The sequence below is a fragment of the Pituophis catenifer genome, unplaced genomic scaffold, assembly GCF_029215685.1.
Source record: "Pituophis catenifer annectens isolate HBS135680 unplaced genomic scaffold, rPitCat1.0.hap2 SCAF_6, whole genome shotgun sequence".
Classification (NCBI taxonomy): domain Eukaryota; kingdom Metazoa; phylum Chordata; class Lepidosauria; order Squamata; family Colubridae; genus Pituophis; species Pituophis catenifer.
In genome coordinates, this window is record NW_027256886.1 from 35,714,335 (window position 1) to 35,740,579 (window position 26,245).

A 26,245-nucleotide genomic window follows, 5' to 3' on the forward strand; every position below is an offset into this window, starting at 1 on the left:
AATTTAAAACAGGAATAGCTGGTTCACACAACAGAGTAAGCCAGACCAAGTATTATGGCTTAGTAGTCTAATAATGTCTGAGCCCAATAACTGAAAAGAGCAGAGGAGCAACTGAGCTAACAGCTCCAGCTTTGAGTGATTGGCTGATGTAATTGATGTAGAAGTGGCAGAGCCGAATAGGTTTAGATGGCAGAAGAAATAACTCCTGATTCAGCATGAATTATGAGTGGAGTGGATGGGTCTCATTTCAATAGGCAGGGCCAACCCCCCCCCCTCTGCAGTCCCCCCCTCTCCTTCTTTCTCTGTATCTCTCTATGTCTCTCTCTCTCCCCCTCTTTCTGTATCTCTCTGTCTCTGGCTTGGCCGCTTCTCCATCCCCCACTGTCGCTCTTACCTTCTCAAGCCAGGCGAGGAGTGACTGAGAGGGGAGGCCGAGGGGCGGGGCCAGCCAGTGGTGACAGGGAGCCACAGCAGAGGACCCAAAGAGCCCTCCGGAGCCGCAGGTTGCTGACCCCTGCTCTAAAACATAACCTCTTCGGGGCATTGATAGATTCCTTTGAGAGTATGATGAGACTGATGGATTCCGTCTCAAAAAAATACAAGTTTTTTAAAAAAATAAAATAATACCGAAGGCTACAAATCATGAGCAGCAAAATCTAGCTACAGCCCCACCAGGTTTAAAAAACCCTACTCAGAAGGGTAGTATTGTGGAACACCTTTATGCCTAGAGATACCTGTACATTTTCAAGAGCTGTTTTATTGGGAGATGCTTGCTCAACATGCAAAGTCACGTTTTGCTTCGATAGAGCTTACTTAATAAAGCAGAGTTGGCTGCCTTCACCAGAAAATAAGTCAGGCTTACAGCCTATATCGGATGAATTCACAGAAGCTAAGCCCAGACCGACGAAAGCACCTTGTGGCCGTAGCACCTTAAAGGAACCGCTCTCAGTTTGAACGAGGCGGCGCTGGACACCCGAGGACCAGCTCGTCCAATATGCCCAAAACAGCTTTCAACCCTCATCGGCCCGGCTTCCTGGTGCCTCCTTAAGAGGCAGAAGAAAGGGGCGGGCGAATTCTTTCTAGCTCCTCCTCCTCTTGGCTAATTCACTTGCCTTACAAGGCTATAGCGAGAAGGTCTTTTTCCACGGAGGGAATCTTGCGAGCGCAAGGGATCTTCGAAGCTTCGTAAAGGCAGAAGGAACGGCGGCTCGGAGTTTTTGGGGGAGAATTAGGCGTTTCTGCGGAATTTCAACAACCAAGAATTCTTGGGATCTCTGCCCAACCCGGTCCCAGTGGGGAGAATCAAGGAACGCTCCTTTAAGCAAAGCAGAGCACGTAAGGAACCTCCTGCACTGCAAAACATCACTGCGGAGTGGAAATGCCTTGGGGAGCCACATCGCTGGGAAACTTTACGGGTGGACGTTGCTGCTGCCTTTTTATTGATTTAGGACAGATTGAGTAAGAGCAACAGTGCCCTGTCAGAAGCTTTGTTGATAAACATAGTGGTAGACTTAGCTATGGTTTATCAATTAATTCGATTTTATAGCTTCGCACGGCACAATGGAACTTAGATGATTTCTCATGAATTTGCAGAAGAGACTAGGTTAATATATGGTTGGCTCATTTGTGTTCCTGTGTGATTTGTGAATACAGCTAAAGCGTCTGATCCCTGAGTAGGTTTCTAACTCCCTGTGTCATGTTCCGGGTGAAATTTTATGTATTTTGGCCACATACAAACCCTGTAGAAATCGGTATAGATTGGCAATGGATGCTGTTATGCTTATAACTCTCAGTTTAGGTGTACCTGGGTTTGAGGACATTGCTTGGATACTCAGGGTTGTACTCTTTACCTCAATATTGATTAAAACATATTTTATCAATAACGGATTGGCTGGAAATGTTTTCTGTGTCCTGTGAGAAACTTCTAGGGTAACTCTTAGTTCCTGCGTTAAATTTTCAAGTCACACCATTGACAAGATTACCTTCTGACTAAGAGAAGTATTTAAATATGTTAAAACATAAAGTCGGTAGAGATGAAATTTGAGGAAAGTTGCATCCTTGCAGAACTGAGAGATAGTGTTGTATGGCCATGTCATTTTATTTTAGATGGAGTTTAAAAATTATACCAAAAGGCTTGGGGTTTTTTTGCATCCTAAAAGATGACCTCAACAGAATGCCATCTTTGGTGAAGATACTGTCACTATTCCTATTTTTTTCTTCTTCAGTAATATAATATGGCATGTCTATTTCTTTTGATGTCATTGCCACTGAACATTGGTGTTTGCCTGTCATATGTTGTTCTGCTTTGCAGAAAATAAGATGCCTTCAAATGTTATTTCAAAATTCCATTAATTTGTTTTTATAACTGCTGATTTTTAAGAGGGTGTGTGAGGCTGTTTCCAGACTCATGTGCCTTATTCTGTCATTTAAAAGGCACTTTGCAGCTTTTCTGTCTTAATGAATGTGTTTCTGGTTTTTCTTTAAGCAAAAGGCAGTTGAAATGGAAAAACATAGGATGGTAACAAAACAAATATATCATTTTCTGAATCTCTTGTAAAAATTTCATCTTGAAAGCAAATGATAAAAGTCTTGTCTGAAAACACCCTTCAGAAAATTAAGTTTATAAAAGTGTGTGTTTGCATCTCCCATTGGTTTTGCAGAGATCTTGAAGTCTGCCATGTGATTTGTAGTCAACAGTGTTTACTTCCATATTGTCAAGTGCTGGTAAAATTGCAACCATGCGCTCATTTATCTGTATGTAAGCGCCACAGAAAAAGAACTTAATTTGATTCAGCCTTCCTTGATCTGGTTCCTTACTAATGTTGGTTTGGAATTCTGGGAGATATAATGCTAATACATATGGAAGGCATCAAGCTAGAGAAAGCTACTTTGAATGTCAAAGCATCAGATGACGCTGCACATTGATTTCAGCATAAACCAGCTTTATTAGGAAGCTAACATGAACAGCTATTAATTATAGTTGAATAATTTCTTCTTGTTCATTTGTCACTCAGGGAACACCAACAAACATCTTGACTGAAAATTGGAGCGAAGCAGTATCCTAAGAACACATTCTCTAGGTATAGATTCCTCTCCAGATGTCCCACCAATGAAATCCTGAAGAAGACTCTACCCAGCATGTTTGAAGATCGGTGATAGAATGGAAGTCCTCCGTCGTTCTTCTGTCTTTGCTGCAGAGGTGATGGAAGTGTTTGACCGGACTCCCACTGACAAGGAGCTTGTATCTCAAGCCAAGGTGCTTTGCAGGGACTACATTCACTCCAGGCTCATTCGGGCTGGAATTGGCTGGAATAAGCCTGAGCACAGCTCACCTGTTCCAGTTGGCAAGTTAGCAGAAGTGTCCAGCATACTTTTAAGGTTGGGTAAGTGCAAAAATGGACAAAAGATATGTCTGGCTAGTAACGTTTCAATGGCATAATGCTTGTCATACCTCTGCTCTTTTCGCCAAAAGTTACTTGTAATCTTATCCCCTATGTTGAAACCATCTAACAATTTGTTGCCTCTGTCTCTTTCTGTCTCAGGCTCTCTCTTCTTCTCAGGGTCCAAATTGGCAAAATCTATCCCACTCTCCCCTGCATTCAGTGAAAAGAGGGACAAATTTACACGGCTTGTTAATAAACCTATTTGCCTGTATTTTTGGCACCCTTCCTGTTTTTTCACCATGGAAAACATGTCTAGCCGATCTGTAGTGCTAGATGGCCAAGGGCTGCATTTCTTGGTCCTTTATCCATCATGTATATATGTTAATATTTGAAGAAGTACTTAAAAACAGGCTGCTCTTCAATTACAGAAGAGGGAGAAAAGAAGTGGCAGGCAACATGTTTTTTGGAACTTGGCATGTATATCTGCTTCGGGACCAAAGGTATAATATATAAATAAAGCAAGCTTCTTCCGTGCTTCAAAAATTATTTGACTAAAGGCAGCATCAGGGCTATGAATGTGTGTTTATATAATTATAATCATACATTTATTAAAATATGTACTATGTATAAATATGATACAATTATTACTATATACATACACATATATACATATACACATACACCATTGTGTGTATATGTATATGTGTGTGTGTATGTATATATAATAACCCACATTTATATATAGTATATATTTTAATATAATAAATACATAATAAGCATATGATTACAATTAAATGGTGGGATACCTGATTTAGGAATATAAGAGATTTTATATAAATTTAAAACTCTTATAGTCCTAAATCAGGTATCCCACCATTTAGATCCTTTAAAATTATTTTTTACTGGCTATAAGGAATGTATAATATAAAATTCTTCCTGGGTGAAATCCTCAACATTCTCTGTGCATGCAGAGGTTTGTCATGTAAGATAGAGCTTCAACCTTTTTTATTTTCAATACTGTAATTTATATGCTGCTTGGATCTGAAAAGGCTCTTATGAGATCAACTAAGCTCCAAAACAGCCCACCTACATTGTCTTGAGAGTGATATTGAGTAGAAATACATGTTTTGACACCATTGCCATATCAGAAGTATCCAGGGGTGAAATGCTCCCGGTTCGGACCGGATCGCCCAATCCGGTAGCGATGGAGGTGGGTGGTTCGGAGAACCGGTAGCAAAAATCCCTGCCCCACCTCATGCCCAGCTGAGCCGCGCGATTATCAGAGGTTTTTTTTCTTTTAAATGGCTCTGACGATCCCAGCTGAGTTGCCTGATCATCAGAGGGTTTTTTAAAAACCCTCTGCCGATCAAGGCAACTCAGCTGGGATCGTCAGAGCCGTTTAAAAGAAAAAAACTTTTTTTCTTTTAAATGCCTCTGATGATCCAAGCTCTGACGATCCCAGCTGAGTTGCCTGATCGGCAATCAGGCAACTCAGCTGGGATCATCAGAGCCTTTTGAAAGCATTTTTTTACAACCTCTTCGCCGAAGAGGTTTTAGAAAAAATGGTTTTAAAAGTTAAAAAAAAAATATTGGCCACGCCCATCCAGTCACATTACCCTCCCCCACCAAGCCACGCCTACAGAACCGGTAGTAACAAATTTTAGATTTCACCACTGGAGGTATCCCTTCAGTGGCTAAGTTTTCTGAACTTCCCTGTCAAACGAGGTGGCCCACGGGCCGGATGCATCACGTGCAAGCCACGCCCACCCCAGCTCTGCGAATGGGAAAAATGTCACGAAACGTCACGTGACTGCAACGTAATGCCATGAGTTTGACACCTGTGCTGTAATAGATCAAGCTTGCATCTGTTCTTGCCAAGAGTAAATTAGCTTCCAGTTCTCCTTGAACTAAGCTGTGATAAGCATCACATGTGCTGATGGCAGTTACAATAGATACATCTCACTATAGCATACAGTCCAGTGGTGGGTTTCAAAATTTTTTACTACTGATTCTGTGGTGTAGCTTGGTGGGCATGGCATGGCATGGCTTGGTGGGCGTGACTTGGTGGGCGTGGCAGGGGAAGGATACTGTAAAATTCCATTCCCACCCCATTCCAGGGGAAGGTTACTGTAAAATCTCCATTCCCTCCCCAATCCAGGGGAAGGTTACTGCAAAATCTCCATTTCCTCCCGATCAGCTGGGACTTGGGAGGCAGAGAATAGATGAGGGTGGGGCCAGGCAGAATTTTTACTACCGGTTCTCTGAACTACTCAAAATTTCCACTACCAGTTCTCCAGAACTGGTCAGAACCTGCTGAAACCCACCTCTGATACAGTCGATCTGCTTTCATTTGGTCTGAGTTTGTGAGCCCATTTTGTTGAGTGCAGCAGCAGCCTTCCTACACCTTTCTTTATAATTTTTATAATTATGTTTTCAATGAATTTTATAATTCATTGAAAACAAAGGTAAAGTCTGTTTCTCACGCTCTCAGACTGGCTTGGGCTGTGCCAGGACTAGCCCTAGATTAGCCAGGAGTAAGAGATGGCTTCTAGGGTTTCAGGTGTCATGCTGGAGCAATATTTTCCTAATTGCTTGCATGGATGAAGAGGGAGGTGTACGTGCTGGATTTTATGCATTGAATTCCAAAAGAGCTTTGATGATGTTCTTTATTCCCAGAGTAAGATGGTTATGCATGTTAGATTTCATAACGAGACATCAATTTGGTTAGAGGTGTTTTAGGCTTTATTTTTTGAGCTGAGTTTGGAATTTGCTGCTTCTTGGGACACTTATTAGCCAGTACCTAGAGAAGCCACATTACTTTCTTCTACAAAGGTTTTTTGAAGGGGAACAAAAACTATTTCTGGTTTCTTTATTGTTTGTCTAGATTTTTTTCCTGTGACATTAAACATTAAATAGTGCTAATGATGTACACAAGGAGGCCAATAGCCTTTCTCAGCATGATTATTTATTTGATTATTATCCTACCTCACATTAGTGACCTTTATTAGTTACAACATCCCCCCAAAAAGTGGTCATAGGATGAAAGTAATTTATAATCCAAATTACAAAAATGAAATGAGAGAGAAAAATAACAAGAGGCACTGGTGATACTATTGAGAAGTCCACCCTCCTTTTTATATATATATATATTTATAAAACATAAGTAGTACATTATTTTATTTGGGTATAGTGTTATTTATACAGTTTTGATTGGAGATTAAGATCACTCTGATGGTTAGATAACTTTAACTTTTAAAGATAAAGAAAAAAGTATTAACTCTAATTTCTAAACGTTATCATAAAGCTGAATGTGCAATTGATAAATAGCTGCAAAGTATGTTAAATTATTTCATATATATGATGTCATGAATTGGTCCAACCTTTTTTGAATCCAGCTAAGCTGATAGCTACCACTGTATTGTTTGGTATCAAATTCCAAAACTTAATCAATTATATCCTCAGTTTGGAACATCAGTTTTAAAAGTTTTACATGCAGTAACATAACTATACAGATGATTGTCATCCTCCAGTACTTTTAAACTCTATTGTCCAGGATGAGAGTTATAGCATAAAAGGTCAGCGAACTTGATATGTCATTTTTAGTCCATCATGATGCTACTAGAAATTTAATTTTTTTCTACAATATCCTTTCCAGAAGATTTTGTGTAGGAGGAGGTAAATTAATTTTATTTTTTTCTTGCTCTTGATCTTTCCATCTATTTTCTTAGTCTAATTGTCCTGATATTTTTTTCTTGGATTTTGCACCCCTTCATTTAATCGATACAGAGAAATATCAAGCTTGCCTTCCATTGATTATGTTGGTGTTAAATATTTAAATGAGTGGGAGATGTTGGTACAAGACTTGAAGGTATCTACTTGATAATCACCCTGGCTATTAAATCCAGTTAAGACTGGAGTGAAATGTACAATATATTAAGTTAGGATTAGCATTAAATGAAATCAAATTCACAGTGAAATACATATACTTCTGAACCCCCCCCCCCGTTCAGTAAGCCAAACATGCTATAGCTTTAATGCTGTTTCTCAAACTTGGCAACTTTAAGATGAGTGGATTTCAACTCCCATAATTCCAGTTGTTCTGAAAATTGAACTCCAACCATCTTAAGGTTGCCAAGATTGAGAAACACTACTTTAATGAAAATAACTGGGAATTGCATGGTGGACAAAAAAAGTATGATTGCGATTTTCCCTTTACAATTACCTCAATGGACTTGGTGCTAATTTAATATTTTTGAATTGTTTTAGGCAATTATTTAGAAATATTTCAGTACTAAAAGTTTGGCAGATACTGTAAATAAAGTAGATGAGAGTAGGCCCAAACTTTTTTCCTGAGTGAATTTGTGATAAAAAAGTTGTGCTTGCATGACGTATTCATGGTTACATTAAACTTACTTAATGGGGAAAAAATATAAAAGTTTGTGATTCAACACATCATGCAAATCCAGTCATCAAAATGTTCCAGTACAGATTTCAGGAAGAAAAGCTCAATCTATCTTGAGTGAAAATCTCAGTGCCTGCTAGATATTTTTTCAGCCTACACTCCCCTCTGTTATAGCCACTACTACTTCTCAGATCAGATAATCACCACAACTACTAACAATTTATAGGAGGGGTGTCGAACCTTGGCAACTTTATGACTTGTGGATTTAAACTACCAGAATTCCCTAGCCAGCATGAGTTGAAATCCACAAGTCTTAAAGTTGCCAAGGTTGGACGTCCCTGATTTATAGTCTTTTAAAACTATCTCAGTTGGTGGTCATTGTTATAATAAATTACAGTGAAATCACAGGGTTTCCCAAAGTCTTTCCTTTTATTTATTCCAGAATGTCTTATCATTCAGCTTCACTGGATAATTTGTAACATATGTCACTTCCTTTATTAAAAAAAATAACACTAAAAATCCAGAAATACTGTAATTTTCCTTAAAAAGGCACTGATCAAGCTCTTTCATTGATTTAGTTTCCCTTTCTTGACATTAATAAAAAGTATTCTTAATCATGATTATATTTAATAGTCCAGATTTGGGTGCCTCATATCTTTGCTAAAGGATTACGCTAGTTTTCTTTGCTTTCCTACTTCCCTAACATGGAATTTGCCCTCACCTGGTCATCTTCTTCTGAACTGTATTGATGAATGTATGATATTCGGTCCCCACTACGCTCCGACAAGGCAATCTGTGTGCATGCTGAGATACATTCTTTGGCACCTATCAAATTCCATGCCTTACCTATTTTTTAATTTTATTAAAATAATGCATTGGAACCTGGTATGCTGCAAAGCAAAATGTTGCTTCGGGTAGAATCTGCATTTCCAAAAATGCCTGTAAGTCAAAAATACATTCTAGAGGCATTCTTATAAATTTAATTAAGAAGAGACTGCAGCACAATGCTGTGTTTTTGATTTTTTTGTTGATTTCTTTGTGGAATTTCCACACCTGATTGTCACAGCAGATGTCACAAATCATTTTGGAAGAATTACAACATACACTCTCACTATTCCAAATGTGCTCAAACAGCTAGGGAAGCCTGATCTATCCATTATGACCTCAGATTCTCTTAGTCACCAGCTGTCAACTCAGACTCCATCAGTATATGAGTGAATTTAGGGATGGGGGTAGTAGGGAGTATGCAATCCTTGTATACTTGCACGGCAGAGTGCTTGCTGATTTGTTCTCGCACCCTGAAGATTAGCTTTTTGAAGCTCTCAGCATTGTCTTTTTGTAACTGTTTACATTCTAAAATTATTGTGAAAGGACTACCAGCAGGAGATTGCTGCTAAGATACATGTTCATAAAAAAATGAGTGGTGCAGATACGTAAATATTTTAAATCTTTGCGTAGTGGCACAGGCAGTCTGCCATAATTAGAAGGCCTTCTCCCAAGCAAAATAATCAGTTTATATGACAGAAAATAGCTTCCCCTTAGGAGTTTCAGTTATATCTCATCCAAATGTGATTTTATTTTTCTCAAAAGCTGCCATCCTTGATTTCCTGCCTTTTCTTTTGCTTTATCTCATGAAGGCGTTTTACACACTCTGGGCAGAAAGTTCCTATTCTCAGAAGGTTTCTTATCAGACTGTGCATGTATATGCCATGTTTCCTTTCTCTCTTTTTTATCAGATTACATGGAACAGTTTAGGCCTTCAGAGGGTCAAATGTTACAGCTTTCTGCCAAATATTTCATAAGTTGGTTTAAATGAGATTTCCAAACGATTGTGTAAGTAATACATAAAACAAAAGAGAGGAATGGAGGGAGAAATGGCTTTCATATAGAGAGCTATTTTATTACTTTAAAAAAAAACATTTAAGTCATTCTTCAAATATAAAACTCTCAGGATGCTATTCACTATACAGGATAAATGAAATATAATACTAGTAGGTTTTCAAAAAAGAAAGTATAAGCCTTTTCAACCAGCAGTTTAATTTATTCAATAAGTATACTTCTTTTTGTTTAACTGAGAAGTCAAAGCAGCTAGCAAAAATTAAAATATAGAATATTAAAAGCTAGAAGAACTAATACTAAAATTAATTAATAATGAATTATAATGAAAAAAAAGCATTTTGGTTTCTCTGCAAAAGCTAGTGATGTCCAAGCACAATTCCTGAAGCAGTATATTCCATATCTAGAGTGATTCTTGATGATAACATAGTCATGTTGATATAATGTTTTTATCAGCATGCAGAATGGTTTGCCTTTTCTTTCTTCCAATTTCCATATAGAAGACACGATTTTAAAATTAACTGAAAATGCCTGTCGGAGGGAAGGAGTTCACACTGATTTGATGCTGAAAAGAAAATATGGATAAATCTTCTTATTAAGGAATGATGCACAGACACACATGAAAGAAGAAATAAATGCATATTTACCATGTTTTCCTAATTATGTTTATGGCAGAACTAACTAGTGGCTAATTCAAACTGCTGGTGGAGATGTAGGATCCAAAATAAAGAAAGGAGTGGATAGAAAATGGCAACAGTTATGAATGTTTGTACAATGGGAACAAATAGGTGAGGAATACAATAGGTTCTCATCGGGGGTGGGTACTAAAATTTTTTACTACTGGTTCTGTGGGTGTGGCTTATTTTGTGGGTGTGGCTTGGTGGGGGTTAATGTGACTGGGTGGGCATGACCAGCCTTTTTTTTTTTACTTTTAAAAGCATTTTTTCTACAACCTTAAGAGGTTGCAGGAAAAAAATGCTTTTAGAAGCCTCTGACGATCAGGCAATTCAGCTGGGATCGCCAGAGGCTTTTAAAGGCATTTTTTCCCCCTACAACCTCTTCGGCTGAAGAGGTTGCAGAAAAAAATGCTTTTAAAAGTCTCTGAAGATCCCAGCTGAACGGCATGATCATCAAAGGCTTTTTTTTTTAACTTTTAAAAGCATTTTTTCTACAACCTTAAGAGGTTGCAGGAAAAAAATGCTTTTAGAAGCCTCTGACGATCAGGCAACTCAGCTGGGATCACCAGAGGCTTTTAAAGGCATTTTTTTACCTACAATCTCTTCGGCTGAAGAGGTTGCAGAAAAACATGCCTTTAAAAGCCTCTGATGATCCCAGCTGAGCCACACAATCATCAGAGGCTTTTTTTTTTTACTTTTAAAAGCATTTTTTCAGCCGAAGAGGTTGTAGAAAAAATGCTTTTAAAAGTAAAAAAAAAAAAAAGCCTCTGATGAGGTGGGCGGAGTAAGCGAGCGGCGACCGGGCCAGGGACCGGTTCGGGGGCGTGGCCAGCCAATGTTATTACCGGTTCTCCGAACTACTACAAATATTTACTACCCGTTCTTGCGAAACGGTGCGAACTGGGAGCAACCCACCACTGGTTCTCATCCAGCAAATCTAACATTTAAGTGTATTTTTTATACACTGATTAGTAGTGGCTCTTGAGGGTTGTTAATTAGATTATTTTCTGGTTGTACTACAGTAGTAGCTGTCAGGACTTGAGCTTCTGACAAAATCATTTTGCTTCATGCAAAACAACAACTCTATGCCTACTGAAAGTGTACTTGCAAAATGTCTAGAGAAGTTTGTGGAATTGATGGAGCTGGAGACTTATCCTCAGCAATTCTCTTTTTGCAAAGATAACAAGCATTCCTGGCTACTTTCCAACCTCCTTGTCCTCACTCCAATTTTCAAAAAATATTTAATGATGTTGGGAAAGTTGATGTTGGATATGGCCTTTTCTGGATGAGATAATCTTTCTTTTATGCTTCTGTGGGAAGGCTATACTGAGAATCAAGGGGAGGCTGGCAAGCTAGGAAAGAACTCAAGAAATAAATAAGGTTCCTGATTTTAGCACCTCATGTCTGCCATAGTGTGAAATAACTGGTAACACATTAGTCTGTCTGATGAACGTTTCACTGCTTCAGGCAAGCCATAAACTTTTATCATGTTCCAACCATGGAAATCGTTTTTTGTTTTGCTTGAGATGAGGTTGACACATTGCTTTAATGGGATACACCCTTTTTTTCAACAATAAAAGTTAATCCTCATCTTGTCTGGGGTCCTATGGGAAAGATTATCACATTTTTCTAGACATATCTGAAGCAAAACAATAGCGCATTTCTAAAGATTTTGGGGACAAGTCTGAACAAAATATTATTTTAAATATTTGAATCCAGAACAGCTTCAAAGATGATTAAAAACAAAAACATAAGCAAGAAAATCTGGTAAATCATTCATAACCATATAACTGAATAGTAAAAAATATACCAGACTAGCCTATAAGGCTAATGTACCCTCCCCCTCATCCGGTTGCTCTTAATCCTTTTTTTAAATAGCATCTACTGAATCACATGAAATCAGGATTAAGACATAGGTTATATTGTCTTTTGCTATCCATGCTAGCATAAGCGCAGAAGGGCACTTTGCCATGTTTCCAATAGAGGAAAAAAATTATGCCATTTGAATTTGAAGTAGCAGCCTCATCTGAAGAAATAGCATGTTTGCCTCTTTCAGCTTGATAATCCTTTTGTTGTGTTGGGAGTAAAAACATCAGAATTCCCAGCATAGAGGCCAGTTGAGGGAAGGGCTGCCTCCCTGATCTTTTAGAAAATGGTCAACAGCCCATTTTCGTTATATCTTTTTATTTATTAGTTTATAATATAAAACGCAATAGAAAATAGTGGGGAAATAAGGGAGGGAGAAGGGAAGGGAAAAGTGTAGGGCAAAGGGAAAAAAGAAAGAAAAGGTGTTACTTCTCACAAGTACGTGCACACACAGTATGAAGGCCGGAATACGTGACTTGGTTTCATTTCTTGTGGATGTTTTTAGTTGCATGTCCACTTTGAGATGTAAATTCCATATTAGGGCAACACCTCTTTAGGTCAACTCAAAGTCACAAAATAATTCTTTGAAGGATCAGAGGGATAAAGAAATAAACAGTGGCTGACTTTCAAGTCCTTGACCTGATAAGATTTGTGGAAACATTTTTAGAACTATTTTTTTAGCTTATTTATAAACTGTTTGCATTAGAGGAATATGCATTGAATGTATATCTTATAGAATAGAATAGAATAGAATAGAATTCTTTATTGGCCAAGTGTGATATGCACACACAAGGAATTTGTCTTGGTGCATACGCTTTCGGTTTACATAAAAGAAAAGATACATTCATCAAGAATCATAAGATATGAACAGATATATGAATATGGAATTTCAAAAGAAGAAATAGGCTGAATATTATCCTTCATAAACATCTGATAATATCACCATTTCCTAGTTTAATGTACTCTTTAGTATGTTAAACAAATCTTAATAAGAGAAATATGCGGTTCTTCAAACTGGATCCATTGGTATGGATGGAGGAAACAGATGGTATCTGACTCCACAACGGGGAGTAGATGCTTGTGAAGCACAGGCTAAGGAGGTCACCCCAGAGTAGGAAACAAAGGAACTCACTGCCAAAAAGCATTATACAACTGATTGAATTGAGAATATTTTCAATTATTTTAATTTGGGTACTAATGTTAGGTGGCAGTTCATTAATTTATATCTCTAGGTTGGCTACATGGCTATCACACTATATCTAGATAAAAGTCAAATCATGTAAATGATCCCCAGATAACTTAGATGTGCTCATTTCCAGAGGATGTATTGCATTTCTAAAGCACAGATTACTGGTCTCCTGTTTTATCCTTTGATATTCTCATTAAGACTTTATTTTCAGGGCTATTAAGGGAAATCCATCTGCCAAGGGAAGTCCATCAGGTAATAATGAGAGGTGTGGTGTTTCTACTAATGGCACACTTATCTGTGGCACACTATCCTTCCTAGTTCCAATTGAGCATAGTCCTGTCTCTCCTGAAAATTAGGTTCTCCCACTGATGGTATTACGTATTTGGGTAATGCAACTTCTGCAAGCAAACAATGAGGCTCAGAAAGCAGCAGCAACTCCTGTTGCTGTGTTTTTCCCCCTTTAAATATAGTTAACGTCAGAAGTGGTATTCAGCAGGTTCTGACCAGTTCTGGAGAAATAGCAGAAATTTTGAGTAGTTCAGAGAACCGGTACATACCTCCTCTGACTGGCCCTGCCCCCACCTATTCTCTGCCTCCCGAGTCCCAGCTGATCAGGAGGAAATGGGGATTTTGCAATAACCTTCCCCTGGAGTGGAGAGGGAATGGAGATTTTACAGCATCCTTCCCCTGGAGTGGGGTGGGAATAGAGATTTTACAGTATCCTTCCCTTGCCACACCCACCAAGCCATGCCACGCCCACCAAGCCACGCCCACAGAACCTGTAGTAAAAAAAAATTGAATCCCAAGTCTCAATGAAAAGTATGCATTTATTTATTTAAAAGATTTGCTTGAGTGCCCATTTTAGAACCATAATTCTGTGTGGCTTCTAACCATTATACAAAACCAATAAAGGCAAAAAAAGCAATACAAACAGAAACAAAGAAATCTGGTGCCACAACAGACTCCCTTCGATGGAGCCAATAGCGCTCTATTCGGGATCCCAGCAGTTTAGCTACTCTGTAAGAACATGTTATTAGTTTTATTATTTCATCCTATAATTTTATTGATTTTTGTGGATTTTCATCCCGTTTGAATGTCTTAACTGAAAGTAGGTTTCAGATATTTTAATAAATATGTTTGCATGTATATAAAAGGCTTTTTGTATTTCTTCTTTTTAGGGGATGAACTGGAGTATATCAGGCCCAATCTTTATCGAAACATAGCACGGCAGCTAAACATCTCTCTCCATTCAGAAACCGTGGTGACGGATGCATTCTTGGCTGTGGCCACTCAAATCTTTTCATCAGGTGATGTATTAAAATACAAACTATGGGCAAAGGAAGGAGAAATTAGAGAAGCCAGTGCATGTAGAGCATAGCAGTTGCTGGTCAGTGGAGTGAGTGGAGGCCACTTGGCAAAGAATACCACTGGCATAAGCAAAGAGGCAATGGATGTTGCATTAAACATATATTGTAAGACAAATGCACATTTTTCTTGGGTAAAGAAATATTTTAGCCTCTCCCTGTTTTCTGTCTTCCAGAAAGGGAGCCTCTTTAATGTCAAGTGCTTATTTTTATACGTTCTTGGCAACTGCTATGTTTGCTACAGACAGTTCTGTTTTTCTCCTCTCTTTGGTTTGTGAGATTGTATATGCTCCTGGCTGCAGAATGAGCTTCATTTTACTCTGTTTCTCAAGTAACAAAGCAGTAAGAAAAGGTCTAGATGGAAAATCAAGGAGCAGTGGTGAAATCCTGCTGGTTCTGTCCGGCTCACACGAACCGGTAGTGGTGGCGGCGCATGGTTTGGCGAACCGGTAGCAGTGGCAGAGCGAGGCTCCATCCACCCACCCAGACATCGTTACTTTCTGGTTTTAGCCAGAAAGTAACCCATTTTTTACCTTCTGCGCATGCGCAGTGGGTCAAAAATTGGACCTGATGATGGCGGGCGCATGAGCGCGCACACACTTTTGAACCGGTAGGGAAGGTAAGTAGATTTCACTCCTGTCAAGGAGTATCAATCTTGTCTTTATCTCAGAGACTCGTGTTGATATTTATGATTTTGCCCCTCCCCTTTTTCTAATATATATTGCAACACTGTGAAATAGCTAAGTTTTTGTGTCACTTTGGAACCAGTTTCAGACCTGATTTATTGCATTTCATTGAGTGTTTTAAACAGTGAGGTTGATTTTTTTCCCTAGCTCTGCACCAATTTATTTGAAATCAGAACAAACAAAGCTAGTCTTGAAATGATAATGTAGCCCTGCAAGCAGTGGTGGGATTCAAATAATTTAACAACCGGTTCTCTGCCCTAATGATTTCTTCCAACAGCCAGTTCACCAAACTGCTCAGAAAGTGAACAACCGGTTCTCCCAAAGTGGTGCGAACTGGCTGAATCCCACCACTGCCTGCAAGGTAGTGTATATATTTCTCACTGGAATGGAGTGGATTTATTCAGCATCCAGTTCCTAGGCATGCTGTTCCTTACCATAAAAGTTTGGTGTTGGCTTCCTGAGGACTGTCTGTGAGAGTTTATCTCCTCACACGCACAGTAGTGATTGCAAAGTGGCTGATAAGTTGTTCTTTCCCATTCAGAACTATTTCAGAGACTAACAGAAGGAAATGCTTTTTCATAAGCACATGGTTATTGCTAAACTGTGTTGGCTAAATGTCCAGTCTTCTTCTGAACAAGTCTGGACATTTTAATGGAGAATCAGACTTATCAGTGATTCTTGTTTACTACCTGCTGAATTGTAGGCAGCACGTCTTAAATTCTTGTTGCTGAAAGCAACAGTGTAGGGACAATCGCTCTTCAGTCTAGGTTGAGAACTTATCAATACATCCAGCTGGCCACTCTGTACCAGACAAAAACCACAAAGTTTCTATGTTAGAACAAGATTAATGCAACGAAGTACCATGTGGCTTAGCATATTGCATGAATGCTAGCAGGGATAGTTCAGCCTCGCCCATGAGTCTGTCGAATTTGAAACTGGGCTTCCCGGATCCCAATAAAAAACCAACCAACTTGATCATATTGATTTAGCACTGATGAACCTTTCTGTACAAATGTATTTCAGGCTTTCTTGAATCTTTGAACACATACGCAATTTAGAAACTTATCAAAATGTACGTTTGTAAAACACAGTTGTTTTGTTCAGATAGGCCATTTTTAAAAGAAGCTAAGGAATGGGTTTTAAAAAGAATATATTATTTTTTCAGTGCCTCTTTGAAAACAGAAGGATCATTTTTTTATCTCCTTTGTCAGGAGGGTTACATTGCATAAGACACAATATCAAGAAAGTGGGAGGTTATGATTGCTGAGGGAGGGAGGTGTTTGATATTTCTGCGTGGTGGGGAGATTAAAGCTGAAACCCTGTATATATGTTTACTGTATTTAGCTTTGTTGAATGGGGTATGTATGATTTATTCTATTTCTCTAGAATTATGTGACAATATAACAAAGCACTGGCTCTGTTAAAAAATGAAAAAGTGGAGAAACAAAATGTCTTGTCTTTCCCAAACAGTGTGCTTAGTATGGTAATTTCCCAAGTACTGTGTTTATTTTCCTTTTGTATTCAGTAGAAAGGGAGGTAGGTAGGTCTGCCTTTGGATTTTTATCATTTGCGCTTACATCCACTTGCAATACATACATAAGTGATGCCATCACTTTCTCTCACATAGACAAACACATACAGAAGCTCATCTACTTATTTCACTGTAATCCAGGACTTGTTGTTCACGTTGTAAATAATCGTTCTCTTGGGTTTTTGAAAATGGATGTGCTAACCTATGGTATTAAGTATAAATATAAATGGGGAAGTAGCTATCACAATAGCAATAGCTGTTAGACTTAAATACTGCTTCACAGTGCTTTACAGCCCTCTCTAAGTGGTTTACAGAGTCGCATATTGTCCCCAACAATCTTGGTCCTCATTTTACTGACCTCGGAAGGATGGAAGGCTGAGTCAATCTTGAGTCAGTAAGAATCGAACCGCCAAACTTCAGTCATCCGGCAGTCAGCAGAACTAGTGTGCATTCTAACCACTGCACCATTATGGCTCATGTCAACTAAAGCTCAGTACAACACCATCAAGTTGCCTAGCTAATGTGCTGCATACTTTTTAAATATTAGTATAGCAATCTCCTAAAAGGGCTGAAATGCTAACATTATTTTTAAAAAAACCTTTAAAAAAACACCTCTCAATTGAAGATCATCCTCCATGATTGATAATGTATTTTTCTTGTTCGCCTAATCTCTGAGAATGATAGTGGTAGACAACAAAAATATTTCCTTAGTAAATTACAATACAAAACCATTCTTTAAATTGTATTGTTTAGTTGTCACAATTTAAGTAGCAATTGAAAAAAACAAGTTTACCTAAATCCAGAGGTTAAACTATTAGTGATAGTCTTTTAATGTCACTTTATCAGTTTCTATTACACACTGGCAAAAGTATTCCGCAAATATAGCTTATTAATAAAGGACAATATTTGTAACTCAGGGTTGACATGAGGGGTCTTTGGTGCTCTCTGAGCTTACTCGTTTTCTTGCAAAAAAACAAGCAAGTACTAAGGACCCCTAATACAGTTTATAACTGGAAGTGGACATTTTATGGCTGGATTTCTATAACTTGTGGATTGTTGTATAACATGAGGAGGCAAGGGTATCTGCCAAGGTATGGTCAAAAAACGTATCCTGTAGACCAATGGTGGGTTTCAAATTTTTTTTACTACTGGTTCTGTGTGTGTGGCTTGGTGGGCATGGCTTGGTGGGCATGGCAGGGGAAGGATACTGTAAAATCTCCATTCCCTCCCCAATCCAGGGGAAGATTACTGCAAAATCCCCATTTCCTCCCGATCAGCTGGGACTCAGGAGGCAGAGAATAGATGGGGGTGGGGCCAGTCAGAATTTTTACTATCGGTTCTCCGAACTACTCAAAATTTCCGCTACCGGTTCTCCAGAACTGGTCAGAACCTGCTGAAACCTACCTCTGCTGTAGACCAGAGCTGTCAAACTCCCAGCCTGCAGGCTGGATGCATCATTTGCTGGCCATGCCCAATTTAGCGAAGAGGGAAAAAATCCCGATATGTCACCTGATGCTGCTGTGACAACGTGAGTTTGACACCCCTGCTGTAGACATTCCTGTGAAGAGGCAAACCCAAACAAATCATGTTTAGTCTAAGGTAACTTCAAGGACCCAGTCAAGTCAGGGATGCATCTTTCATATGGATGTTCATTTGAGGAGTCATCTCAGTTATTTTAAGAGACCGTCAGAAGAAGTGGAGAGAAACTGTCTTCTGTTATAAACAAGACATTGTATAAACTAGTGTGTGATATTCAGGGCTTATTTAAGGTGAAACTACATATACTCAATCTCTGCTCTTCTTTGTCAAACAATCAGTCTCTGCTCTTCTCTGTCAAATAAATAGCAAGAAGCAAGGAGTTGACTCCAGAGTCCAGACAAACAACTCCTTAATTGTCAGTTTGGCAGGATGGAGGTGACCTTCCACATCCTCTTTCTATCTGCTAATCTATTTTGATATTCCCTATATTTACTGTGAGCAAAAATGAAAGATAACAGTAATCATTCCAGACCAAGACTGACTGAAACTTATTTTCCATCTTTTTGTACCGAGCCTGCCATCCCAAAATGATTACCATTTGCTATCACAATGTATTACTAGCTGAATGATTCATGTAGGGTTTATAAAATATAACAGATATACAAAAGGCAAGGGTTTCTATGCTATTAAAAAGTTCTGCTGAAAATAAACCATTGACTATTGACCTCTATGTAAACTATATTTGTTAAACAGGATCTTTCTGAGATTCAGTGACTTGGAACAGAATTTTCATCATAGACCTTTCCTTGTCATTTTTTTCTGATTGTGTCTTGTGCCAGAAAATAATTTCTCTGTTAAAGAAGCTGATGAAGTTATATTCAATTGTAAAACAATCATCTGTAGTGACATTAGAATTAATAGAAATGTGTGTTAAAACTGTACGCCTTAATATGGAATGAAAACGATTGTTTTGATTTAGTTTTACTTGAAAAATGTAGGAGTCCTGCAAACTGTCATTTTTTCCTATTTTTTATCAACTATTATGAGCAATGCTTACCTATAATTACAGTGTGTTTTTCCTGACTTAACACACTGAATATGGATAAAAGTTATTTTACTTTGAGCCTAAATTCTATTTACCTTCTATCTCTTTTACTCATGATTTAAAAAAAAAATCTGTTAAACTAAACCACTAGAATTGGTTAGATCCACTGAATGCATTGTCACAACTTTATTTGCTTAATGTTAAATAGAGCAAGATAGGAGCTAATTTTTACTTTTGGAATTACTGTAAGAGTGAAGCTGGAGTTAAATGCTATTATGTCCTGATTGCTGTGGCTTTCCATTCCAGGAAACACTTGTCAACCACATTCCTTTCAGTGGGCAGATTCTATTGGATATAAATGCTTTTATATGTATTTGCACATATACATACAAAAATAAAAATATGTATATGAATCAGATGGGCTCTTGGGCAGTGAAATCCTTCTATTTCAGACATCTGGGAAAATTAGGAGAATTATGAAACAGTGCACTGGTGGATTTACTACTTTTTTCAAAACCCCCAATAGAAAAGTATATACTATAGCTCAGGAAAAAGAATACAGGTGGTCCTTAAATTATGACCACAATTGAGCCCAAAATTTATTTTGCTAATTGAGAAATTTGTTAAGTAAGCTTTGTCCCATTTTATGACTTTTCTTGCCTCATTTGTTAATCACTGCAGTTGTTAAATTAGTAACACAATTGTGAAGTAAATCTGGTTTCCCCATTGACTTTGCTTGTCAGAAGGTTGCAAAAAGGGATCACATGATCCCAGGATATTGCAACTGTCCTAAATGTGAGCCAGCTGTCAAGCATCCAAATGTAAATCACATGACCATGGGGGTGCTGTAATGGTCATAAGTGTGGAAAATGGTCATAGTGCTGTTGTAACTTTGAATGGTTAAGTAAGTAAACTGTTGTAAGTCGCAGACTATCTGTAGTAATAAACAGTATATATTGCTGGTTCAAAGCAACTATATTCTAGATAAGAACTATAACCACTGTGGAATTAGATAACTACAGTACTGATAAAGGTAGCTTCAGAAGAGATTGTAGACCATAAAAACTATTGATTTTAAAATGAGGACTACTCCTGCCTCTACTCAGTCACCAATCAAAGTGAGGGGATTTGCCTAGAACAAAGCAAGCAAATCTTGACCTAGAACAAGTCAGAAATTCTCACTTTCAGAAAAACATTGGCAGAAGTTACATTCATAGTAAGTTGGAGGTGAATAGAAAATTACAACATCCATTCCAGTTCTCTCGAAATATGGGTGTCCCCAGGTTTAGTGCCCCACTAAGTTGAGCAAGTTCTAAATTAAAACTTAGATTTCCAAAATATGCTAAGTTAAAATAGTTGACTTATTTGTGGCTTATTATCTTGAGTAATCCTGGACTAAATAAAACATGGTTTGATTATTCAAGGTGAGTAAGTATGTTATCCTTACTATTGTCATTTGCAAGTGGTGAGAAGGTGGTGACATTGAAGCAGAACACACACTAATTCAGTTTTCTCTCCCTACCCCCTTCTTGTAATAGAGTCCATCACAAGTTTGTTTTGGACTGGAGTAGAAAGCTGTGCACTTTGATCATCAAGTGGATAAGTTTATTTGTACAGTGAAAGGAAGTGTCGTTTTGTGAACTCAGAAACTGACCAGACGCTTATCCACATGGTTTCCTGGAGATTTTCCAACATCTAGGAGACTAAAGCAGGGGACCAGTTCTCATTTATTTTCTCTGTTTTGCGCCATTTGGTATTTACGGTACATACCTCCGCTCTACAGATGGCTTCCATCTGTCGGCTCTTAAAAAAATAATTCAGCAGAATCAGCTGTTTTTCTGCTCTCTCATAGTTTTGCAATAGAGGTTGGTTTTAAAACCAGTTCCTTTGAGCTACACAGAGCCTGTTCCCCAAGCTGATTTCTTTTTTACAGCTTTTAGGAAGATGCTTATATAAAGAATGACAGTTTTGCCCAGCTGGAATCTGACCTGGTGGCATTTTTATTAGATGCATTTTGTGACTGCTCCCACCGCCTGCTGTACGTAGGAAAGAAAAGTAGCAAGCAATTTATCCCCACTTTATGTAAGCAGGGTCAGTGGGAGGGAGAAGGTGGGGGCTCTCCCTCTTCTCAGCAATCTTAAGAAGAATGGTGTGTTTGTGTATGTGTGTGTAATTCTCTGGCTGACAACTTTTGTGGCCACGGGGGGTCAGAAATTTTGTATATGCCTCCACTAAGAGTTGCATTTTTAAAAACGATTGAAACACAAATTGTGAATTTCTAGTATAATCATTAGAATCCAATAATAATTTTATCTCTACAAATAACTCTTTGGGGATAACTGGTTTATATTTTTTTCTGGCCTACAATTTTTCTTTTTTTATTAACCATATTGCAGCTTTATATAATGTGTACATTTAGAAAATAAGAAACTGCAGCAAAATTATGCTGGCATATTAATCACTGCTTAGACAAAAACCCTTTAAAAAGATGTGTAGTTTTTTTTAACCTAACCTAACAATAACAAAAGAAAATAATAATAATGCAAGAAAAAAGGAAATCAACCCAAAAAAATAAGTGAAATTGTGGCAAGAAAAAAAAAGAAAGAACAATGAAAAAATAAATATCAAAACCATTTGTATTTGTGATACTCAAGTCTTAAGCAACAAATAAACACCTGACCATGTGGAATTATCTTGTATTATATAATACATTGTAATTGATAGTCATGTGTGAATAATGTAGATGTGAATATTCAGATCAGATATCATTAAATAATCCATTGATTTAGTTTTTGCTCTAACACATGAAAACAAATTTCTTCATACTTCAGTAAGTTCCTAATTTTCAGAATGTAGAATGCAGAATGCTGAAATACATTTCTATTACCATATTTTTTTTTTAAAAAATAACATTTCTTGGTTCTGTTCTCTTTTGAGGTACTAATGAAAGTTAATTTTCTGAATTATTGGGGACATAAGATTGTACCCTGATGCTGTCCTTGGGTGTTGTCTATTACATTAAAAAAAAAAAATCTAAATAATGAAAACAACAATTTTGGCAACCCTCACCTGTGCCTGAAATGCTTTACATTGGGCTGACATTATCATTATCATTATCTTTATATATATACATATTTATAAGTTGTTCCCATAATTGTGTGAATGGCATCTCATCTAATTGGAATCTTTAAAGAATTGTTCTTATCCAATGGTAGCTTTTCAGTCAATGCCTATCCCTGGGGAGCAATTACAAAATAGGCAATGTTAATGTACCAATTGGACAAGTGACACTGCACAACAGTTGCTCCATATACTGTCTATAGCCTGGATCAGACTATGTGAAAATAAACTATGTGTACAGATAATTTTGTATAGAATCTGGCTGTACACCTATCCAGCCCAACCTTCTGGTATGTGATGATAGTGGGGAGATGGGAAAGAACAATGCCAAATGCAAAAATACTTACCTGAAGAGGTTTACCTAAACACACAGGTTATAGCTACCTAACTTCACCATTTTCCTGCCAGCTCTGTGCCAACTATGTCTGATTTTTTTCCCCCTTGCTGTAGGAATAACATGGGGTAAAATTGCATCTCTCTATGCCGTGGCAGCAGGCCTTGCTGTGGACTGTGTGAGACATGCCCAGCCAGCCATGGTCCATACTATTGTGGACTGTTTGGGAGAGTTTGTACGCAAGACTTTGGTGACATGGATGAAGAGGAGAGGAGGCTGGGTAAGTGGGCCTATACAGTTACACCTTCCTTAAAAGCATGAGAGGATAAGCCATGGGACTGTTACTGGAAGGAATCAAATTAGATGGGTATTTCATGAGAGGACAAAGTTCTCCTTCAATAGAACTTTGTCTGTCAGGCCTTCTTGCCATCCTTGGTCTGAATTCAGACTGTATTAGTTTCTCTGTGTAGCTTTGAATCTGATCCATTGGGACTTTGGCTGCCTTTTTTCTCAAGTTTTTAGCCTCATTTCATTTGCTTAATTTGCTACTGCTGACTTGTGATAACGTTTATAGGAATTTGTGCTTTTAAGAGAGATAATGACACAATAGGAAACCTTGGCCAGTTATTAGTCACCTGATGTGTGTATATACTTATTCAGGGGCACCTTTCTACAGATTTATTTATTTATTTATTGGTTCGATTTATATGCCACCCTTTTCCGGAGACTCAGGGCGGCTTACAATGTGTTAAGCAATAGCCTTCATACTTTTGTATATACCTGCTTAGTAGATTTTTTGCCCCCCCTCCAGCGGTGTTCTTTTTTTTTATACAAAGTCAGCTTATTGCCCCCACAAACTGGGTCCTCATTTTACCTACCTCAAAAGGATGGAAGTCTGAGTCAACCTTGAGCCTGGTGAGATTTGAACTTGCAGTAATTGCAGGCAGCTGGTGTTACTTAACAGCACTTTAGTCTGCTGCGCCACCAAGGCTCTTTTTAGCTTGGAAGATACTTTGTAGCTTGGAAGATACCCCTCCACTTGTTTTTTAACTGCCATTTTCAGTGGCTAGGCAATAGTATAATGCTACACATGGAGATAGAGCTGATTATGTACAGTCTTACAGAGGTAGTCCTTGACTTACAACCACAATTGAGCCCAAAATTTCTGTTCCTAAGTGAAATCTTTGTTAAGTGAGTTTGTCCCATTGTATGACTTTTCTTGCCGCAGTTCTTAAGTGAATCACTGTAGTTGTTAAATTAGTCAGACTGTTATTAAGTGAATCTGGCTTCCCCATTGACTCTTGCTTGTCAGAAGGTCACAAAAGGGGATCACATGATCCTGGGACACTGCAACCATCATAAATATGAGTCAATTGCCAAGCATCTGAATTTTCATCACGTGGCCGTGGGGATGTTATCATGGCCGTAAGTGTGAAAACTGGTCATAAGTCACTTTTCTCAGTGGCTTTGAAATGTTGAATGGTCACTAAATGAACTGTTGTAAATCGAGGACTACCTGTACAGGTACAGGTAATCCTCAGATTATAACTATTCAGTCAACAACCATTCAAAGTTCCGAAGGCACTGAACAAGCAGGATTTAGAACTGGTGCTTGGAGTTTGGGTCATCACAATATTCCTACTGTTACATGGCTACAATTTCTGATGTTCTCTGCTGGTTTCCCACCAGCAGTCAATGGGAGAGCCATCATGACATCAGAAGCACTCATGCTTCTGCTGTCTTTTCTTCCACCTATGCTCCCCTAATGCCTGTCCACCACCACCCTGAAAATTTAAATCTCTGAGACAGTATTCAGAAGTGGATTGAGAAAAGTTCAAGGTTTCCAACAGGAGATTTATTCAAGTTTTCCAAAGCTCTGATCAACGGAAGTGTTTTAGGGATTTTGATAAATCCTTCACCATCAATCTGGCAGGAATCATGCAAAGCTCTACAAGTACTCAGTCTATAACATATGCAAAAATGCTGATTATCTTTTTCTTTTCTACCACAGGCAGACATAACAAAATGTGTAGTGAATACTGATCCCAGCCTTCGCTCCCATTGGCTTGTGGCTGCCATTTGTAATTTTGGGCACTTTTTGAAGGCCATCTTTTTTGTGCTCTTGCCAGAAAGATGATATCTAGTTATCAAAAGAAGTTCCATTTTCTTCTCAGTGACAGTTACAGAGATGATCTTCCTTGCAATGGGAAGCTTTTTTTCAGTTCATGACTTATACCAAGCATCTTTTGTACTTTGAGATTTGCATTGATCTGTTCACAAGGCTGAGCAACGGAAGAACTTGCCACTCAGTTTATTGTTTATAAATTGTGTCACATTTTAATGTACCAAAAACACAAGGAAGCTGATTTGGAGTTGTGCAAAGAGGAAAACTGTATCCTAAACTTTTTGTATTTTCCAGTTATTCATCCAGTGTTATTCATTCTGGGTTCTAAATTGTTGGTTAATGATTGCTAAATAAAGAAAGGGAGGAGTTTCTCCGATATACTGAAATTTAGTTTTAGACACTTCCTGTCTAAGAAACTAAACTGGGATTATACATCATAGATTGCCCATCTACATATTCCATCTTTATATTTTTACACCTGAGGCACCAAAATATAAGGTCATCCGTCTTTTTTTTTTCAAGCTATGTTTATGTTGAATAAAAGGATCCAGAGGCATCAACCACAACAATTTTTAGAATATAGCAAAAAGATACCCTATTTGGAGCATACAATGTGAGGTGCAATTGGCAAATTGTGTGCTTTTGATTTTAATCCTACTGTAGCCCATATATGATAACAAGCATGATCAGGACAGAAGGAACTCTAAACCTGCTTTGATGCCTAAATGCAAATAAAGAACTGTGTATACACAATGAAGTGTATAAACATCTTAAAGATACTCCAACTCATTTTGTTTCTTTCTACTTTGTAATTTACAGTGTGAAAAATGCTGGTAAATGGGAGTGGGATTAGCAATGAAGATTACCCTTGAAATTTGTGAAAACAGCAAAGCTTTGGGCTTCTGGTGTTAAACATTGAAACAGAATTTGAACACTCTGTATAATGAAATGACACCTTGAAGAGGTTGATTTATTGTGACTAAATAAAACACAACAGAGCCTGAAGAACACGACTTCTGGAACTCTTTGTAATCACTTAGTCATAATTTTGCCCTGGGTCAAGCAGTCAGGAGTGGATCTTAGATTTGTGGCATCAGCAATATTCCAAGTGGCTACCTAACTGCCTTTTCAAAAAGGATACCCTGTTTTCCCCCAAAATAAGACATCCCCTGATAATAAATCCAATCAGGCTTTTGAGCACATGGCAA

General features: G+C 38.1%; 1 protein-coding gene across 2 annotated transcripts; it reads left to right on the forward strand.

Annotated features, from left to right (window-relative positions):
* Positions 1 to 1,154: 1,154 nt before the first annotated feature.
* Positions 1,155 to 26,045, forward strand: BOK (BCL2 family apoptosis regulator BOK). Of its 2 annotated transcripts, none has more exons than XM_070945335.1 (5): positions 1,155 to 1,335; positions 3,015 to 3,383; positions 14,532 to 14,660; positions 23,029 to 23,192; positions 24,924 to 26,045. In XM_070945335.1, the coding sequence occupies exons 2-5, from the start codon at positions 3,161 to 3,163 to the stop codon at positions 25,047 to 25,049; spliced, it is 642 nt and encodes a 213-aa protein (XP_070801436.1). In that variant the 5' UTR covers positions 1,155 to 1,335; positions 3,015 to 3,160; the 3' UTR covers positions 25,050 to 26,045. The 2 variants fall into 2 exon arrangements, with proteins under 2 accessions (XP_070801436.1, XP_070801437.1); XM_070945336.1 differs by having other exon boundaries at positions 25,857 to 26,045.
* Positions 26,046 to 26,245: the final 200 nt, after the last annotated feature.